Source organism: Haliotis cracherodii, unplaced genomic scaffold, assembly GCF_022045235.1.
Source record: "Haliotis cracherodii isolate W230 unplaced genomic scaffold, xgHalCrac1.p SCAF_4, whole genome shotgun sequence".
Lineage (NCBI taxonomy): Eukaryota > Metazoa > Mollusca > Gastropoda > Lepetellida > Haliotidae > Haliotis > Haliotis cracherodii.
This window is the reverse complement of record NW_027266297.1, coordinates 10,526,068-10,541,373: the sequence shown is the minus strand read 5'-3', so window position 1 is coordinate 10,541,373 and position 15,306 is coordinate 10,526,068. Positions and strand designations below refer to the sequence as shown.

General features: G+C 43.2%; 1 protein-coding gene across 1 annotated transcript; it reads right to left on the bottom strand.

Annotated features, from left to right (window-relative positions):
• Positions 1-310: 310 nt before the first annotated feature.
• Positions 311-6,666, bottom strand: LOC139478521 (putative uncharacterized protein ENSP00000383309). The gene is made up of 3 exons (XM_071261013.1): positions 6,638-6,666; positions 4,093-6,195; positions 311-401 (listed from the first exon to the last, which is right to left on the bottom strand). The coding sequence occupies exons 1-3, from the start codon at positions 6,664-6,666 to the stop codon at positions 311-313; spliced, it is 2,223 nt and encodes a 740-aa protein (XP_071117114.1).
• Between the last annotated feature and the right edge of the window lie 8,640 nt (positions 6,667-15,306).

Below are 15,306 nucleotides of genomic sequence, written 5' to 3'. Positions count from 1 at the left end.
ACATCCTTCCACTCTCTAGTTCTGACAAATATTGCAGGGGGTAGCTTGGTTATATCACGGACCTATATAACCTCGGTTATACAAGTCCGTGGTTATATAGAAACCCTAGCTTGTGTATTGTCAGACAAGTTTGAAATGTACATCCCAAAAACAAACTCCGCCATTCACTGATCTGTATGTCAAACAAGATCGTGTACATTTCACCCCGTTGATGCGCCCGTGGGGTGTACTGAGCTTTGACGAGTCAACAGCCACGCACGACCACGTGCATATATACTGCATGTAATCATGCCCATTTCGCGAGTCTTTCTCATACGCCCTTGTCGGACAGGAAAACAGGCTGCAGTTTTCGCATAAGGAAGTATTTATGCGGCGCTGGGCGATAGCGTTGCATTTCCTTTCTGATTTTGGAGAGACGATTACATTGATAGCTTGAACTCATATTGTCTGTTTCTTAACAACTCCTAAATGATTTGCAGGCAAACAACTATTGTCTGTGGGTTAAATGATTATCGGGTTATCAAAACGCTGAGACCGTGAACGCATAGTTCCTGTGACAAAGTGTGACATCGAATATGTGGATTCAAAATCTATCATTGTAACAAACAAACTACCTTTTCACTCTATGGCGTAGGTTAATTAGGCTTGTTAAAAGTAATGGCTGGTTCCTCAAACACCCACTACCCCAACTCTTACAAATAACTTTCATTTTTGCAGCAGACTGCAACGTTTTACCCACGTCATTACATTCGCAGCGTATCAGGTTCGCATGCATGGGAACCTGGGTTTGGTCACCAATGTCTCGGGGTCCGTCTTGAATCTCAATAAGCTCGCAGTGGGCGTGTCCTAGAGGTCACGTGGTACAGGGTCAAGTTTGACCCTCCCTTACTTTGCAGTCGATTTGTGAAGTGCCATGTGGATTATTTTGTAACAGGTTTTACTATTAATTGTTTCGACGTAAAATTCGCTTTCCTTGAGTATTCTTGACTGTCAATTTCGATTTTTTATTTAAAAAACATTAAAATAAATTATTTTTATATTTTTTATTTTTTTATTTTTTTAAATATTTTTGGTGGTGTGGGGGTGAGGTGAATTAGCCTATTGGTTAAAATGTCGAGTTCACGAACCCGGGTTCGATTCCCAGATGTGTTAGGCTCGTTGATGGTATCCCATTCATTCGAGGTGACTGGACCAGACAAACCAGTGATTAGTATTATGGGCAGGGTTCCACGCCGTTGGGTTCAGTGACACACAATCAACAAAGTCACCGAGCCTGACCACACGTAGATGCATATGTATCCGCGTGCGTCTCCCCCGCTGTCGACAAATATAAACTTTCATGCAAGCAGGCAGGAATATGAGTCATACACATTTTCTTTTTAAAATCAAAACCAAACCTTTCACTTCCGCATAAATTGATTGTTACAATCAAGTTGGGCTTGATCCAACATCCGAACGGGGAAATATATAACACTAGCAATTGTACAATGCACAGGAAAAATAGCTACATTACAAAAACCATGAACGATTCACCCAATGAAAAAACAATAAACTTAACACATCCTTATTTTGGACATGTCTGTGCCTAACGCTTATTATACACACAGTAAAAAAAATACTCAATAAAAGCCTAGGTTATTTGTCAGACGATCGCATAGAAAGGTTTATCTTCCTCTTATAACAAACATTTATATTTCCCCGTCCGCCTGCTCAGACAGAGACGAGGCTCTTTCTCTATATCTGCTCATGCGCAAACGTGCCTGTATCAAGTTGCGGCCTGCTATCGTTGATATGAGATGCGTCAATCACTCACAACAACTACCCGTTATTGCTCAGTTGTCATTGGTTAATCGCATAAATATTTTTTTTTAATATTCTCCTCATCGGAGTTTCGCATTCGACTCCTCACGTCACAATTCGCCGTGTTCAGACGTGCTGGGTTGTACGAAAACTAGAACTTGCTAATATCGTCAAGTTCATGCCATTTGTTAAGTGTTGTGTTGATTAAGGCTGATTCGTGAGAGGCGTACCCTGGAAATAAATAGGTTACGTCTCATGCATTATGTGATGTTTATACAAATCCAGTTGAAACAATCCTTTTTCGTTTATACATTTTCACATTTTTGTTACGTTTGTGACATGCTCAGACGTCTCTGATAAGAATTCGATAAATCTTTCAAAAAATAAAATAGTTCAATTTTAATCAGATGGGATTTCACAGTGGCGAAAGGTAAACCTGCTTCTAGAATAAATTCTATTTTTTCAAAAGATTACTTTAAACGCAGTACATGTTGTTTTTATCTTTAAGTTATATCTTATAGTTGATGAGTGTTGGTAAATATTAACACCTATTTAGTGAGACCGAGTGGTAGAGCGTCCGCCCGGAGAGCGGAAGGTCCGGGGTTCGTCATCCAAAAGACGTTAAAAGATTGGCATTTATCTCGGCTAAAACAAGGACCGGTCGGCTCGGAGTATAAGGTGTCTGGGTCGGGTATTCATGTTAAACTGCGGCATGGTATCTCAGTGGGCTAGCACTATAAACCAGCATAAGTCCCGACTAGTACAAGCACACACACACGTGCATGCACGTCGGTATATAAGTGCAATAATCTTGAACGCGACGTTAAACCCCATTTCACCCCCACATCACTCATCTATACTTAAGTCTGCTATAACCAAATATCGGAAGTCATTGTGGGAGTATGAGAGTGAGTGAATGTTGTTTAATGCCGCACATCTGCTATGTTCCAACTACGATGGGTGAGTGAGAATGATTTTACGCCGCCGTTAGCAATATTCCAGCAACATCACTGCTGCGGACACCTGAAATCGGCTGAACAAATTAACGGGTGAACGCTTTAACAACTATGCTGCCTCCCTTCCCTTTTTCCCACTATAGCTTTCAACGTGTCCGACCCAAGCAAACTCGAAGCAAACGCATTATCACTTACATTTTTTTTATTAATTAATTATTTATTTGTTTTTTAGAATGTCAAAAGAGGAAGCGTTAGCCTTCTAAGCAAAAATGGTTATCAAATAAGTATTAGAAAAAATATTAACCCTCCCTTCTGAAAATGTAAAAAAAATATTGGGTCCATAGATTTGTCTAGAATTTGTACAATCAGAAAGGCCTGTGATTGAGTTCGAGTGTCGGGCTAGATTTCTTGACCTTTTCTGGACCCTTTGTTCTCGCATAACGTATACACGTTAGTCTAAATATAAGATATGAGCACGTGTACAGCATCACCATAATAATCAAAATAAGTCAATGCTTAGATTAACCAAAAAGCGAGAAGGTACAAAGTAAAGTTGAAGAAGATTTAACAATAATGGACCTGGTGTTCATATAATGACAATATTAAATTGTCCATTTATCAAAATTACAAACCATCTGCTTATTAGAAATTATTAATAATGCCGCTAGATACGAAGGTACGTTATTGAAACAAAATACATTGAAATATACATGTAAGGTCAATTAATAACCTCGAGGTCATAAGGTCAAGTTTTCTTATTAAAGGTAGTGTTATCAAATTTGTTATATATAATAGCAGTTTAGTAATTCCCCCACACAACAAACAAGTCATGATGATAATGGAAGATAATGCTGTGTACTTTAAGCGGCGGAAATATGAAATATTATACGAAGACAAAGTGGCCCAAGGGTCAAACGAGTTCGCGAGAACACGGTTTATAACAATTACAATATTGATTCTGTTTAATAAACAGCCCTTAAGCGGGGCGCCCAGGAAAACCCACCTGTAGAATATTCTAACAGGACTTTTGTATTGGACATTGTGATAACGCTTTGGGCTGAAAGACGACACAATCTGGGTCACGCTAAAAGCATATACTGTACTGACAATCCGGCATGTCATAGGCAGATACTAGAGTAGTGTTCTCTCTTGTTTTTTTGGAACAGCAATAGCATATTGAACCGACTTTTGACACAGTTTAAAACTTTCAAATTTCAAAATAAGTCTAAAATGATATGTTTTTACTTTTTTCATGTTTAAAGACGCGTGTTTGTGAGTATTGTGTGGCCACGATGAAATGGATAGATAGTCGTGATGCAAAAGGGTTAATGGATACACTTGATGATAAAGGGTGATGGATAGTAGTGATGATGAGGGATGAATGGAAAGTCGTGATGATGAGGGGTGGAGGGATAGTCGTGATGATGAGGGGTGGAGGGATAGTCGTGATGATGAGGGGTGATGGATAGTAGTGATGATGAGGGATGAATTGATAGTCGTGATGATGGGGTGGAAGGATAGTCGTGATGATGAGGGGTGGAGGTATAGTCGTGATGATGGGGGATGGAGGGATAGTCGTGATGATGAGGGGTGGAGGGATAGTCGTGATGATTGGGGGTGGAGGGATAGTCGTGATGATGAGGGGTGGAGGGATAGTCGTGATGATGAGGGGTGGAGGGATAGTCGTGATGATGGGGGTGATGGATAGTAGTGATGATGAGGGATGAATTGATAGTCGTGATGATGGGGTGGAAGGATAGTCGTGATGATGAGGGGTGGAAGTATAGTCGTGATGATGAGGGGTGGAGGTATAGTCGTGATGATGAGGGGTGGAGAGATAGTCGTGATGATGAGGGGTGGAGGTATAGTCGTGATGATGAGGGGTGGAGAGATAGTCGTGATGATGAGGGGTGGAGGTATAGTCGTGATGATGAAGGGTGGAGGGATAGTCGTGATGATGAGGGGTGGAGGTATAGTCGTGATGATGAGGGGTGGAGGTATAGTCGTGATGATGGGGGTGGAGGGATAGTTGTGATGATGAGGGGTGGAGGTATAGTCGTGATGATGAGGGGTGGAGGGATAGTTGTGATGATGGGGGTGGAGGGATAGTCGTGATGATGGGGGTGGATTGATAGTCGTGATGATGAGGGGTGGAGGGATAGTTGTGATGATGAGGGGTGGAGGGATAGTTGTGATGATGGGGGTGGAGGGATAGTTGTGATGATGGGGGTGGAGGGATAGTCGTGATGATGGGGGTGGAGGGATAGTCGTGATGATGGGGGTGGAGGGATAGTCGTGATGATGGGGGTGGATTGATAGTCGTGATGATGAGGGGTGGAGGTATAGTCGTGATGATGAGGGGTGGAGGGATAGTCGTGATGATGGGGGTGGAGGGATAGTCGTGATGATGAGGGGTGGATTGATAGTCGTGATGATGGGGTGGAGGGATAGTTGTGATGATGAGGGGTGGAGGGATAGTCGTGATGATGGGGGTGGAGGGATAGTCGTGATGATGAGGGGTGGAGGGATAGTCGTGATGATGAGGGGTGGATTGATAGTCGTGATGATGGAGGTGATGGATAGTACTGATGATGAGGGATGAATTGATAGTCGTGATGATGGGGTGGAAGGATAGTTGTGATGATGAGGGGTGGATTGATAGTCGTGATGATGGGGGTGGAGGGATAGTCGTGATGATGAGGGGTGGAGGTATAGTCGTGATGATGGGGGTGGAGGGATAGTCGTGATGATGGGGGTGGAGGGATAGTCGTGATGATGGTGGTGGATTGATAGTCGTGATGATGGGGGTGGATGGATAGCCGTGATGATGGGGATGGAGGGATAGTTGTGATGATGGGGGTGGAGGGATAGCCGTGATGATGGGGGTGGATGGATAGTCGTGATGATGAGGGGTGGAGGGATAGTCGTGATGATGAGGGGTGGATTGATAGTTGTGATGATGAGGGGTGGAGGGATAGTCGTGATGATGAGGGGTGGATGGATAGTCGTGATGATGAGGGGTGGATTGATAGTTGTGATGATGAGGGGTGGGGGGATAGTTGTGGTGATGAGGGGTGGAGGGATAGTTGTGATGATTGGGGGTGGATGGATAGTTGTGATGATGAGGGGTGGATTGATAGTTGTGATGATGAGGGGTGGAGGGATAGTCGTGATGATGATGGGTGGATTGATAGTTCTGATGATGAGGGGTGGATTGATAGTCGTGATGATAAGGGGTGGATGGATAGTCGTGATGATGAGGGGTGGATTGATAGTTGTGATGATGAGGGGTGGATTGATAGTTGTGATGATGAGAGGTTGATGAATAGTCGTGATGATGAGGGGTGGATTGATAGTCGTGATGATGAGGGGTGGATGGATAGTCGTGATGATGAGGGGTGGATTGATAGTCGTGATGATGAGGGGTGGATTGATAGTTCTGATGATGAGGGGTGGATTGATAGTCGTGATGATTGGGGTGGAGGGATAGTCGTGATGATGAGGGGTGGATTGATAGTTGTGATGATGAGGGGTGGATGGATAGTCGTGATGATGAGGGGTGGATACTAGTGATGTTAACGTGTATATGGGTAGTAGTGATCGATAGAAGTGATGATATCAAATAGTTAGATATATTGTATAGTGAGTAGACATGTTGTTACAAATATAAAAGCTGAAACACGACTTTTGAAGAAAAAAAACAGGAAGGAAGTAAGGATATTCAAATCCCAGCTTTGAAATACATTATCTAATATATGTGTCAGTTAATGCAGCATGTCAGTACTTCTAATAATTTGATCACAAAACAGCAAAACATTCTCAGATTTTTTTCAATATTTTGTGCTGACTTTTCAATGGGTATATTTCAATCACCTATATACTTTCCTCGGCTGTGTCCCATTAACGCCATTCTCAAAATAGCCAAGCATTGACTTTTTTTTAATGCAAGTCCCTGATATTCCAACTGCATGTGTCTCACGTAGCCCACGGCCTGTAAATAATCGAGTCAGGACCAGACAAACAATTCACTGCGGGAAACTTCACCATCGGGGTGCTGTCGCAATTGTGGGGTGTGGGGTGTGGGGTGTGGGGTGTTATAGTTTGTTCGTAGGGGGCGGGGTGGAATTGGATGACGGTGGTCAGGATGGAATTTGGACGGGTCGGGATTATCAAGTTGATTATGAAAACATATACCGTATATAACAATTGTACCATGTATCCATTGTAATAATTTCTCTCCCCCAACAAATAGTAACAGAAAGCAAAGCCATAGAATTATATTTCGAAATTGGAGCCACTACCAAGATAGGAAGCCTGACGCATTCACCAGCGAGATTTGACTTCCGGAATCGCGGATGCGCGAGCCAGACACGAGGACCCCATAAACTAGGGTTTCATATTTTCTGCATATCTCTATTGCACAATATGAAAGCTTCCTCTGATGAGAGGTTAGGTGTTCGGTCACTTGAACATATTCACACGGAAGTAACAACACATCAAGTCGTGTAAAATTCTGATTCGGGGCAGAGTTCGGGGCGTAGTTTCCACGAGATACAAATGTATATATTATATATACATGTGAAATAATAATGCACACAATCATGAACCCTAAATATGCACATGTAAAATGTATTGTTGACCTATTGTTTTGTTTGTACGCATTTTAAGGCTCAGTTGTTCATCCTTTTGTGTTTAAGAAATTGTTAATAAAACATTACTATCGCTTTAACGTCATACGCCGTTGCGTCACGTGTCGATTTCACTTGCCGATTTCATGTCCTGTCGTCTTTCGCCGTGAATGAACAAGTGTTTCTGATAACGATGTGTGTGAACTTGCCAGCCTCGAAGATACAAAGCAGGCCAGTTACAGTGAACCGCTATCTAGACCTCTATATTTATCAAGATAACGTGCTCAGCTTATTCTACGGCCGATCAATGTTCACGTGTCGGGGGTCGGGTATTGTTAGATTCATCTACCCGACACCCCGCAGCTTGAAACGATACGCTGTATATGTAAAATCCAAACTTTACACCCATTGTCTATATATACATATGTGCCTTCAAGTAGGGATCTTGGACGAATATCTTGCCTTATCTTGGGTACATCAAACACGATAACGTTGGAAATACTAGGTTGGGGCCTCTTTTTAACATCACCAGACAGCACGATGGATTTTTAATGGTGGTTGAGTCCTGTAAACAGTTTACTATCTTGGTAGAATCTTGAGGTTATATAACATGATATAATGGAATATATGTCCGGTAAATGGTACATTTATTGTACTTCAAGCCACGTGTATTATACAATAATTTAACTATGTCTTTATAATCTGCGGAACCATTACAAATTACACCGCAATGGACAAGTTTCCCCCGGTATAGTTTTGTTTGAAATCATTGGAAACAGTCCAGAAACATGCCAAAACGGCCCACAGTCAGTTAGTGAGTGATTTGGGTTTAATACCGCTTTGAAGAGTATTTCAATCACAACCATGCTTGTCAGTTTAATGCAGACGTTCACCACTGTAACCCACGAGTATGATACCGTCAGACTACAGTCAGAATTAAGGCAAATCTGGTATTCGATCCTACGACTAACGGATCATAACACCGAAATAGACGACTTTAATGGCAAATGTGTACAGTAAATTACAAACGGTTGTGTTAGAACTACCTTCAACGCATCGGGGTGCGACAACGTGCAATCTACCAAGCCAAAGGACCCATCAAGATCCGGGTTTGAATTCAGCAACCCCTTGTTTGTCCTTAGAGGCAACGAGCTTGTCGTTGGAGGCCCTAACGGGATCGGGTGGTCAGGCTCGCTGACTTGGTTGATGAATGTCATGTTCCCAGTAGATCGATTCTCGTGATGTCAATCACTTGATTATCTGGTCCAGACTCGATTATTTACAGAATGTCGTCATATGGCTGGAATATAGCTGAATGCGGCTTTTAAACAACAAACACACAAAAAAAACATGCCTGACCGTAGATCGAATAAGTCGCCTTTTACGACAAAACAATAGAGGGAAGGCATCTATTCTGTACAAGGGGTAATTCAAAGTTAAAGGGAGTATAATTTTCTCATTTAAATGAAGAGTGAGTGAGGGAGTTAACGCCGCTTTCAACAGTAACCCTGCTGCTGCATCGCGGCGTATCAGCTTATTGAATGTTCGAAATGATGGACATAGAAAAGCACAATGAAAGTAATAATAATACTTGTAATGAGGATTCATGCAAAACGAAGCAGTCATATATCTCATATCGGAACGGTCCCGTGAAGATTCCTGGTAAGAATTCGTCATCAGCAACCAATGCTCGTCGTAAGAGGCGACTAACGGGATCGGATGGTCAGGCTCGCTGACTTTGTTGATGCATGTCATCGTATCCTAATTGCGTGGATCGATGCTCATGATGTCAATCACTGGATGGTCTGGTCTAGACTCGATTATTTACAGACCTTCGTAATTAAGCTTGAATATTGCTGAGTGCGGCTGAAAACAACAAACAAACAAATCTTCTTCAGGTACGGGGCGTTGAAGAAAATCATATCAGAACGACGCTTGCCTGTCGAGTTGTTTGGCAATCTTACGTTGATATATAACTCAGCGCTTAATCGGATTTTCGTGGTGTAGTAAAATCATCTCGGCAATATGTTGGTGTACTATACTCGTATGGTATACGGCGATGTAGTGAAATGTCGACGTTGAGCGTGTCGGAGTCCCCGGGCAGAGTCTCGCAGTCACTCCTTCAGTTCATCTAGGGTAAACAAGTTGCCAGGTTTAACAACAATGTTAAAATTAGAAACGTTTGTAGTTCGCGGCCGGTCCCTGCTATGTTTGACCTTAATGGTGTCAGGCGATATTGAAATTGGTTTAATCCTGTTTCAAAGTATAGCAGTATTGTATAACTGACACATGAAGTGTTATAGAATATATAGAGAATATATAGAGAACAATCTACGAGCTACAGTTCCGAGCCTCGACGGGGAACTTTCAGCATATTTCACATGATACCGGTAATCCGTAAATCCGGTTCTTAACCTTCTTTTCAGAGAAAATGTAGAAAAATATACGTCTCATCTTAAGATATATCGGCTCAGTTTGTAGGATCGACGTAAAAAAATCAAATATGATGTCATGAACAAGGAATGACGTCAATTGATTTGTACTAGTCAATTAGCATGAAACAAATAATAATGTTCAGTGGTAATTACCGAAAACAATAATGCTCAGTGGAAATTACTGTAAACAATAATGCTCAGTGGTAATTACCAAAAGCAATAATCCTCATTGGTAATTACTGAAACCAAACAATAATGGTCAGTGGTAATAACCGAAAACAATAATGCTCAGTGGAAATTACTGTAAACAATAATGCTCAGTGGTAATTACCAAAAGCAATAATCCTCATTGGTAATTACTGAAACCAAACAATAATGGTCAGTGGTAATAACCGAAAATAATAATGGTCAGTGGAAATTACCGAAAACAATAATCCTCATTGGTAATTACTGAAAACAATAATGGTCAGTGGTAATAACCGAAAATAATAATGGTCAGTGGAAATTACTGTAAACAATAATGCTCAGTGGTAATAACCGAAAACAGTAATCTTCATTGGTAATTACTGAAAACAATAATGGTCAGTGGTAATTACCGAAAACAATAATGCTCAGTGATAATTACTGAAAACAATAATGCTCCGTGGTAATTACTGAGAATAATACAAACAGTATATAAACTGCCGGGCAAAAGAAAGAATACACTTGAAAATTATCCAAACGTTACTAGGCTGAAAACAGTCCCCGAAACACTGCAAACTTAAGGTCCTTACTATTATACCCGTATAAGAAATACATCACCATCGAATAATCATTTCTTTTTCTATTTTCATTTTTAGCCTTCATCATGTTTGAATACTTTTTTCGGCCCGTCAGTTCATAGTGTTTGGGTACATTGTGGATTCCTCTCAACAGGAGTCGGGGCCCATTTCTGGTGTCCCCCGCCGTGATATTGCTGGAATATTGCTAAAAGCGGCGTAAAACCATACTCACTCACTCAACAGGAGTCACACTAAAGCCTCAGCACTATGGGTGTGTTGTAAGGAGCCACACAAATGTGGATCGGTTGGATTCAGTATATACAGTGTTTGGGTATTATGTGGATGCTTCTCTACAGGAGTCTCACTCAAGCCTCAACACTATGTGGATCGGTTGGATTCAGTATATACAGTGTTTGGGTATTATGTGGATGCTTCTCTACAGGAGTCACACTAAAGCCTCAACACTATGTGGATCGGTTGGATTCAGTATATACATTGTTTGGGTATTATGTGGATGCTTCTCTACAGGAGTCTCACTCAAGCCTCAACACTATGTGGATCGGCTGGATTCAGTATATACAGTGTTTGGGTATTATGTGGATGCTTCTCTACAGGAGTCTCACTAAAGCCCCAGCACTATGTGGATCGGTTGGATTCAGTATATACAGTGTTTGGGTATTATGTGGATGCTTCTCTACAGGAGTCTCACTAAAGCCTCAACACTATGTGGATCGGTTGGATTCAGTATATACAGTGTTTGGGTATTATGTGGATGCTTCTCTACAGGAGTCTCACTCAAGCCTCAACACTATGTGGATCGGTTGGATTCAGTATATACAGTGTTTGGGTATTATGTGGATGCTTCTCTACAGGAGTCTCACTCAAGCCTCAACACTATGTGGATCGGTTGGATTCAGTATATACAGTGTTTGGGTATTATGTGGATGCTTCTCTACAGGAGTCACACTAAAGCCTCAACACTATGTGGATCGGCTGGATTCAGTATATACAGTGTTTGGGTATTATGTGGATGCTTCTCTACAGGAGTCACACTAAAGCCTCAACACTATGTGGATCGGTTGGATTCAGTATATACAGTGTTTGGGTATTATGTGGATGCTTCTCTAAAGGAGTCTCACTAAAGCCCCAACACTATGTGGATACAATGTTGGGTACTATGTGGATTGTTCTCATCAGAAGATACTCTATGTGTGCTGTAAATAGCCACACAAACTTGCATTGGATAGCTATAATGAATCCAGTAGTCGGGTAGTCTTTGTGTACACACCTGTACTTCTGTATGCTGGTTGTGTCAGTGTTGCATCGTACCTCGAGTCTTGATGCCACTAGCAAAATGCACCTCCTTAATAAGAACAGCCACACTCACATTACGTTATATCAATTGACATTGAATATTCATTAAGAATATATTTTCGCTTTGAACCTTCAAACTTACGCAATTTACGCTATCTCCCTTCATACATATTTTAATTAGGGGAGGTTTTAATGATCAATTACGTTTGAAGCACAGCGATGATCAGTGTTTGAACCCGATTTATTTTGGCTTCTTTCCCTAAAGGAATTAAAACATGTATTAACTGATATCAGATGAACAATGTTCCTGAAATAAAATGTAAATTTCCTTTGTTTATTGTCTTCCTCTAAAAATGATTCTTTTTCCAGAAATGTTAATTTCCTTGAATTTTGATAAGACTTGTTTCGCGTCAGAAAAAGGGGGGGATTATTGCTTTACTAACTGACATTGTGTGCTTCACATGAGATTGAATCCAGCTATCATTACATGCAGACAAACATACCATTGTTGTGCAACGTTTTTCCACAACGATTAAATGACTTCCGCATTCTTCGAGTTCGTACATGTTAGAGGTGATCCTGGGAAGATTTTCGGATAAATCCGAAGCCGGTATAATGCCATGCTGACAAGATCACTCAGTGCGGTTAGATGATATCTATAGCTGTAGTGCGTCCAACCTGAAACATGCCATCACACAATGGGGTACTTATCATAGCACGGACCGGTATTGGGATTGGGTGTGGAGCGGGGAGTATAGAGCATAGAATATGGGGAGAGGAGAGCGGTTTGTGCAGCATGGAGAGGAGCGTGGAAACTGGAGACTGGAGAGGGGAGCGTGGAGTGTGAAGAGCGGAGAGCGGAGAGCGGAGAGCGGAAAGTGGAGAGCGGAAAGTGGAGAGCGGAGAGCAGAGTGTGGAGAGCGGAGAGCGGAGTGTGGAGAGCGGAAAGTGGAGAGTGGAGAGCGGAGTGATGAGAGCGGAGAGCGGAGAGCAGAGTGTGGAGTGTGGAGCGTGGAGACTGGAGCGTGGAGCGTGGAGACCGGAGAGCGTGGAGCGTGGAATGTGGAGAGCGGAGAGCCGAGAGCGGTGTGGGAGTGTAGAGTGCGGAGCGTGGAATGTGGAGAGAGGAGCGTGGAGTGTGGAGGGTAGAGCCGTGAGCGGTGTGGGAGCGCAGAGTGCGGAGCGTGGAATGTGGAGAGAGGAGCGTGGAGTGTGGAGACCGGAGTGTGGAGTGTAGAGCGGAGAGCCGAGAGCGGTGTGTGGAGCATGGAGAGCGGAGTGTGTAGTGTGGCGCGTGGGGCGTGGGGCGTGGGGCGTGGGGCGTAGAGACCGGAGTGCGGAGTGTGGAGCGTAGAGAACGGAGTGTGGAGCGCGGAGAGCAGAGTGCGGAGTGTGGAGCGTGGAGCGTGGAGCGTGGAGAGCGGAGTGTGGAGAGCGGAGCGTGGAGAGCGGAGCGTGGAGAGCGGTGCGTGGAGTGTGGAGCGTGGAGAGCGGAGCGTGGAGAGCGGTGCGTGGAGTGTGGAGAGCGGTGTGTGGAGCGTGGAGAGCGGTGCGTGGAGTGTGGAGAGCGGTGTATGGAGCGTGGAGAGCGGTGCGTGGAGTGTGGAGCGTGGAGTGTGGAAAGTGGAGCGGAGAGCGGTGCGTGGAGTGTGGAGAGCGGTGTGTGGAGCGTGGAGACCGGAGAGCTGTGCGTGGAGTGTGGAGAGCGGTGTGTGGAGTATGGACAGCGGAGAGCGGTGCGTGGAGTGTGGAGAGCGGTGTGTGGAGTGTGGACAGCGGAGAGCTGTGCGTGGAGTGTGGAGAGCGGTGTGTGGAGTGTGGACAGCGGAGAGCGGAGAGCGGACAGGAACGTGGTTGGAGCGTATAATGTGGAGCGTGTAGTATAGGGGTGGAAAGTGGAGATCGGCGTGTGGTGTGAGGAGCGTGAGGTGAGGGTTGGGAGCAGAGAGGGAAGTGTGGAGTGTGGAGTATGGATAGCGGTGTGAGGAGCGTGGTTGGAGCTTGGAGTATGGAGAGTGTGGTTTGCGCACCGATCCACATCTCCAGGGTTCGATTACCAACCAATAACCCCATGGAGATTAAGAGGTAGACTGGGATCCCATTGAAACAAAGTCGGATGATTGCAATGGGCAACTGAGCTGATCATGCTGTCTCCTCTTACCCTGAAGGTGTGAATATTTGTTCATGGGTTGGAGAAGGTCCTTAGTACGTCACCTTTGATGTAGTCCACTAAATGGGGATCGGGTGGGGATCGGGTGGGGATCGGGTGACCTGCCGTGGTGTCGTCGTCACCAGACGGCTTTGGTAGTTACCCATGATGTCAGTCACTGGCGTGCCTGGTCCAGATTCAATACAGCTTGAATTGCTTACTACTGCGTTAAACATCCATTATTCACCCCAAAATGAATAGCAAAACTACAAGACAATGAGTCAACTCTTTTCCTCGGAATTCGCACAAGGAAATTAAACATAAATTCCCCATATCTTACAGGCAGGTTTCGCACATGTTCGTTGCACGTCTTCCTTCGCCACGTTTCCGCTCACATAAAGTGAAACACCGTTAATCCGTGAAAGGTTCGGATGAACAATATCCGGATTAACACATCTATGGAGTATTGTAAACTGCCGGGGAAAAAGACAGTATACACTCTAAAATTGATTTTGACCCCAAAATTATAACCTTTTAAAAACGTTACTGGGCTGAAAACGGTCACCGAAACACTGCAAAATTAAATCACCATCGAATAAACATTTCTGATGTCCGGTTTAACGGGGTTCAACTGTTATAAGAGAGAACCTTTCGCATAAACCTATCGCATTGGGCGTTATAATACATTGCATCTCTTGTAATGTGTTCGCGCAATCCGAAACATGTAATTAAAAATATGCATTTTAGTTTTTCAACGATTTTTTTAGTATCACGCACATGAGTAATATATATATTCCGACACGTTCTCACTAACCGAAGTCATGTCATGTCGTAGAGATTTACCACATGAATACAAAGATGAATTATTTGAAATCAGCAAACAATAAATGTATTGCTATTATTTATTATTTATTAAGTCTGTTTTAAACTATCAGACAATGTCTATATATCGGAAACTTTTCCTTTTTGTCTCATTGTAGGCAAAGCATGCACGTGCATATATTTCTTTCACTTGTAGCCCAGCAGGTGTGTGCGCGCTATATATATAATCCGCACGTATTCACAGCAGCGCCGGGTGACAACCCTGAAGGTTGACATATGCGTGCGTGGAATAGACAACTTGATTGACGTATCTACTACTATTGTGTTGTGTCAAAACTTTAAAAACCTACAAGGTATGTAATAATGTTGTTTGTTAAGTTAGCTGTGTAAACTTTCAATCGCATAAAACATAACAGGACTTTACCAAGACTCTTAAACAAG

Bases quoted from the DNA above. Each gene is read 5' to 3' on its own strand.
- LOC139478521 (XM_071261013.1), bottom strand. From the start codon at position 6,666: ATGGCGTTAATGGGACACAGCCGAGGAAA. The intron at 6,196-6,637 runs GTATATAGGTGA...CCTCATCATCAG, and splicing joins ATGGGACACAGCCGAGGAAA to AACTATCAATCCACCCCTCA. The intron at 402-4,092 runs GTATCCATTAAC...CTCCAAAATCAG, and splicing joins ATCACCCTTTATCATCAAGT to AAAGGAAATGCAACGCTATC.